The sequence below is a fragment of the Blennius ocellaris genome (genome assembly GCF_963422515.1).
Source record: "Blennius ocellaris genome assembly, chromosome: 15".
NCBI lineage: Eukaryota > Metazoa > Chordata > Actinopteri > Blenniiformes > Blenniidae > Blennius > Blennius ocellaris.
The window spans coordinates 23,615,935-23,621,788 of record NC_137664.1 but is presented as its reverse complement, the minus strand read 5'-3'; the positions used below and the strand labels follow the sequence as shown (position 1 = coordinate 23,621,788).

General features: G+C 48.6%; 1 protein-coding gene across 1 annotated transcript; it reads right to left on the bottom strand.

Annotated features, from left to right (window-relative positions):
* Positions 1–366: 366 nt before the first annotated feature.
* Positions 367–5,478, bottom strand: pisd (phosphatidylserine decarboxylase; the record flags this gene model as incomplete). The annotated part of the gene is made up of 7 exons (XM_080510308.1): positions 367–888; positions 988–1,148; positions 1,233–1,379; positions 2,873–2,996; positions 4,479–4,588; positions 4,709–4,832; positions 5,419–5,478. The coding sequence occupies 7 exons, from the start codon at positions 5,476–5,478 to the stop codon at positions 613–615; spliced, it is 1,002 nt and encodes a 333-aa protein (XP_080366434.1). The 3' UTR covers positions 367–612.
* Between the last annotated feature and the right edge of the window lie 376 nt (positions 5,479–5,854).

The window sequence follows — 5,854 nt, the reverse complement described above, 5'->3', positions numbered from 1 at the left end:
GGAAGCTGTGGCTGGGAAAGGAGGCTCCAGATGATGCTTGGTCTCACAGAGGTTCCATCACTATGGCAACTGTTGCCCGTCTCCCTCCTATTGGCTGTGCTGCCCTGGGCAGGGCTAACGGCTAACGTTATGGTTTCAACTATTTCATTTCAGGATGAGTTAAAAGATAAAAATATATTAAAAAATAAAAGATAAAAGCACAGCTGTGGCATTAAAACAAAACAATCAATAAAAACTAGTTGAATGGAGTTGTGTGTGTTTTGTGAGTCGTCCCCACACAAGGCACAGCCTTCCAGAATTCACCAAGGGAAAAGTGCACATCTCAGTTTACCTTCCACAGGTGAGTAAAGAGCTTTGATTATTAATTAGGCTTTTATTTGTTTTCTGAAAAAAAATGGAGAATGGCTGACATTGGACAAGAACATAAATGATTCCCAGAGAAACGTAAGCAGCCAAATCCCAGGCCTCCTGTGACTTTCCACTGTTCAGCTGCTCCCACCACAAACCCCGTCAGAGAAAGAAGTCTGAATTATTCAGAGAGCGGTGTCATAGCTCTGGTGAGGCACCAACACGCATCTCTGTACCTTTCCCATAGTTCTTAGTTGCTGTTCTTCAAACCAGCTTCTGAGGAGGCTCCGCCCCCGGAGGCTCCTCAGCCAAGCAGAGGCTGCCCAGGCCCTCTCCCACTCTGATTGGCTGTCCGGGTTTCAGGCTGAAGCTGAAGTCTTTTGGTGCTTCGAAGAGCAGAACGACGGTGGAGCCCAGGTTAAACTCCCCCAGCGCCTCCCCCCTTTGTAAGGCCACGCCTCCCTCTACTGCGGTGCTGGAAACATAGCTGTGGTCGTGGAAGGAGCCTTTACTGTAGTGAGGCGCATTTGTCTGAAGCTCCTGGAGAAACAAGAAAAGAAGCGAACAACCAACATCAAACGGGCAGTATTGAGATGGCAGGGGTCAAACAGAAGGACATTGTGAAAAAGTGAAAATCACCTGGTCGAAGTAAATTCTGATCGATCCCACATTGGTGGCTCCAACTGCCGTAAAGGAGAAGAAGCCGTGCTGCCATTGGCCACTGAGCACCACCCGCTCGTTCAGGCAGAAGAGCTCCTTCACCCAGCGAGCCACACCCGGGTTCACTGACATCAGTGAGCCTAAGGAGGACATACAGAGGTCAATGGCCCTGTGTGTGTGTGTGTGTGTGTGTGGGGGTTAGGCCTTGGAGGAATCAACCTCACCTGGGAAGTGGCGTCGAAGCTCCACCCTCCAGTCCGTGGGCGAGTGGAAGCAGTGGTAGTCACCTGGAGCCAGGTACACCACCACGTGGAAGAGATCGTTATCAGGAGACGACAACAGAAGATCCCTGATGGACAAGGAGTCGTCGTCTATACATGGACACACATGGAAACAGGCAACATTACAGACCGTAGCCACAGCTGACTGACCAATCAGCACACAGCAAGACCAACCAAAAACAATCCAGTCAAGATCAGGAAAACACAGAACAACTTTTAAATACAATTACATATCCATCCACCGTCCACCACTGATCCAGGCCGGGTTGTGGAGGCAGCAGTCTGAGCAGAGTGGTCCAGACTTCCCTCACCCCAGACTCTTCCTCCAGCTGTTCTGGTGGCACTTCAAGCTGCTCCCAGGCCAGCTAAGAGACATAGTCCCTCCAGCGTGTCCTGGGTCTGCCCCGAGGCCTCCTACCGGAGGGACATGCCCGGAACACCTCCCTGGGGAGGCGTCCGGGGGGCATCTGAAACAGGTGCCCGAGCCACCTCAGCTGGCTCCTCTCCTTGTGGAGGAGCAGCGGCTGTACTCCGAGCTCCTCCCTGGCTCTCCTCTGACCTGGAGGGGGCAAGCCAACTTTTTCTGGTTGAGAACCATGGCCTTGGATTTAGAGGTGCTGATCCTCATCCTAGTTGCTTCACACTTGGTTGTGAACCACGTCAGTGCACGCTGAAGGTCCTGGTTCAATGAAGCCAACAGAACCACATCATCTGCAAAAAGCAGAGACGAGATCCTGTGGCCCTCAAACCAGACCCTGACCTGACCCTCCGGTCCCTGGCTGTGCCTAGAAAGTGTGTGTTCCACGACCAGGACAAAAACCACATTGTTCCTCTGCTTCCTCAATGGAAGACGTGGTGGTGGGGTTGAGGAGGTCCTCGAAGTATTCCTTCCACCACCCGACGACATCCCCAGTTGAGGTCAACAGCTCCCCACTTCCACTGTAAACAGTGTTGGTGGAGAACTGCTTCCTCCACCTGAGGCGCCGGACGGTTTGCCAGAATTTCCTCGGGGCCGACCGAAAGTCCTCCTCCATGGCCGACCGAAAGTCCTCTTCCATGGCCTCTCCGAACTCCTCCCAGACCCGAGTTTTTGCCTCCACCACAGCTCGGGCTGCGGCTCTCTTGTCCTGCCGGTACCTGTCGCCTGCCTCGGGAGTCCTATGAGCTAACAGTGCCCGGTAGGACTCCTTCTTCAGCTTGACGGCATCCCTTACTTCCGGTTTCCACAACCAGGTTTGGGGATTGCCGCCACGCCAGGCGCCAGAGACCCTGCGACCACAACTCTAAGTAGCAGCTTTGACAATGGAGGTGGAGAACATGGTCCACTCAGACTCAATGTCTCCAACCTCGCCCGGGATCAGTGAGAAGCTCTCCTGGAGGTGGGAGGTGAAGTCTGCAGACAGAGGGCTCGACGTCACACTTCTCTTTAGTTTATCCATGGGGAGCTTTTGGACATTACAATTACATTTAATACAATATTAGTTTTTCTTAATGACAACATGCATTTATTTTTTTATAGTATAGCTATTGCATAATTCTTATAGGATTGTTGCGTCGTTGAGAAGTACTGACCCCAGTTTTACCTGTGCTCTCTCTCCTCTGAGGACCCAGGAAGTTCTCCAAACTGTAGGTGACCCCCTTCACCTGCTCCACCTCCGAGTTCTTCACCAAACCAAAGTGTAGGATTTTCCCATCAGCTGGAGATAGCTGCACAGATCACTGCTGGTCAACACTCATCAAAACAAGACGTGACTCAGTGGTTCTGTAGTACTTCTACTTCCTTCATGTTTGTCTCATTCATTTATTATTTAGATTTATTTGATTCATTTTCCCCAGAGGGAAATTTCCTTCCTGAACTGGCCTGAATTCCTAGCCACTGTTAACCTGCTAACTACTGTTAGCCTGCTAACCACACTTAAACTGCAAACCACGTAATCTGCAAACCACTGTTAACGTACTAACATGCTAATCACCATTAACCTGCTAACTACTGTTAACCTGCTAACCACTGTCAACGTGCTAACCACCATTAATCTGCTAACCAGCTAACCACTGTTAACCTACTAATCTGCTAACGTCAACCTGCAAACCACTGTTAACCTGCTGCATGGAGAACGTGGTGATGAACCAGCAGGACATTCAGGGAGGGAGACATGGAAAACATGCAGGACCACGGCTCTCGACGACCAGGTTCACAACCCCTGCACTAATTTACAGATTTGGTTTATTGCGAATTGGAACGCCTGGCCGGTGAAACTAACTGTCAACAGGTAACGAGGAACATAGGTTGGACAACTGACCCGATATGGTATTGATACCCGGTACCTGGGAATCGACTCCGGTACACAACAGTAACAATTTTCTGTACTTCTGTGTGTTAATATGGTCATAAACTCTGACAAAATCAATTTAACATACGAATTTCTCAATATGTAAACTTAAATATACCAAAACATCCAACTGCATATATTGTAACTTTGCAGTTCTTTCAGTTTTTTTCCCCAACATGACAACCCAGAACTACAACCACAGTGTTTGTTCTTAATAATGTTAATTAATGTTTCCTCTCATGTAAAACATGTAATGAGTCTCCACGGAGGGTAAATAAGTTTAAAATAATTGAGAATCTCTTCAGCCTTGAGAAAAAGCTTGTGGCAAACCAGGAGATTCCCCATATTAAAAATATTCTGCACAAGTATTGCAGCGAGAGTGATCTGCATTGGATTTTGAAAAGTGGAGCTCTACCTTTGAGCACTTTCTCTCCGCCAGCGTTGTTTTGTTCATTGCTGTAGTGACTGAGGTCATTACGCTCTTGTGTGTAAAATGCTGCGTTCAAGTTCCGCTCAGAAAATTGCCGACTCTTCCACTCCCTCACTGTCGCAAGAATTTGTTTTGGTACCGTTTGATTTTACGTGAATGGTACTTGGTCGTACCAGTGGATTTCAGTTGTTACCTATAAAAGTACAGAATTCGGTAGCAGTGCCTCATTAAGTGTGCTCCTGCTGTCTTTCTGTCTCTCTCTGGCTCTGCAGGTCTATTCCTGTTTAAAAGACTTCTTTCTTTACACCGTCTCCTCTACTTTCTCATGCAGAATTTTGGGTGTTTCTCTGACAAAGTGTTCTCAGACATCTGCATTGGATTTGGAGTTCAATATATAAACGTCACTGAAACACAGAAGGACAAACTCACCAGGCAGGAGGAAGCACAGAGCGGGCGGACTGCATGCTTGAGACGCCGGCGAAAGAATTCGCCTAAATTTCTGTATTGATGTAAATCTTCCACTGCTGCCTCCTGGTGGACACCAGGAGAACCCCCCCACCCCCCCCAAAAACAAGTTGAGACAACAAAGTAACATAAACAGTATGAGTGCAAATAAAGCAGAGACCTAACCAATACTAGTCTTTCACCTTCATGTTGACTTCCGAAGGTCCAGATGTAAAGTGAATACACTGGTTTTCTCAGCCAAGTGGGAAGCTCCACCTCGTTCAGGCGACCCCATGCACGAGAAAGCAGGCGTGTGGGCAGGGAGCGGTACAGCGCCACCTACAGGGGGAAAACACATTACAGAGGTCAAGGACATTCAATCTTAGTTCCACAGAGCCTATGAAAACCCCTTTTAAGAGTGAGAAAGACGGTAGAGAGAGATGAGAGGGTAAAGTGAGAGGGAGATGCTTTCTGTCACTTCAAATAGTTGTCCGGTTTGGGATAGGTTTAGGCTTCAGGCTAGGTTTAGGGTTCAGGTTGGGTTTAGGATTAGAGGGATAGGGTTCAGGATAGGTTGAAGATTAGAGGGTTAGGTTCAGGTTAAGTTTAGGGGTTAGGGTTCGTGTTAAGCTTGGGGTTAAGGTTTAGGATTAGGGGGTTAAGGTTTAGGGTTCGAGTTCGAGTTAGGTTAAAGCCCGGTTCACACGGCAGGATAATTAGGTGGATTCTGGCCCCAGATGTCTCCTTCCGACAATGTTAAGGACGCTCAGATCATAAGATAATCCCACTGTGACACGTAGCCAATCAGAGAGTGAGGTGACGTAGTGGCGCCGGACCAGAAGTGGGCAGGGAATCCAAAAATCAAAACAATTGTCATGATGAAGCTCTTCTTTTTAAAACATGTTCATTGGAGGGGGTGGGGCACCTCATAAACAATCACCATTGCATCTTCTTCGTCCTCCAGGTTTGTTGAGTCTGGAATCATGTTTGATCTCACCAGGTTTTGCAAAGTTTCCCGTCTGATCTGGGGATGTTCGCCAGTGGAATCGGTTGTTGTGTTGATGTTGCTGAGGGGCTGCACACCACACTGTACCACCAAAACTGTTAAACCTGGGAGTGTGTGTGTGTGTGTGTGTGTGTGTGTGTGTGTGTGGTCTGTCAGGTTTGGGAAATCTGCCGACAATTTTATAATCCTGCCCTGTGAACCGGGCTTTAGGGGTGTTGGGCCTGGAATCCATTCTCTCCTTCAAGCAGTCCTCCCCCAAGACAACAGGCTGCAAGAACAATGGGAAGATAATAAAACAGCAGGGGGGAGGATGGCGACCTGAGCGCCACAAGCCCCAGGTTGGAAAAAGCCCGGC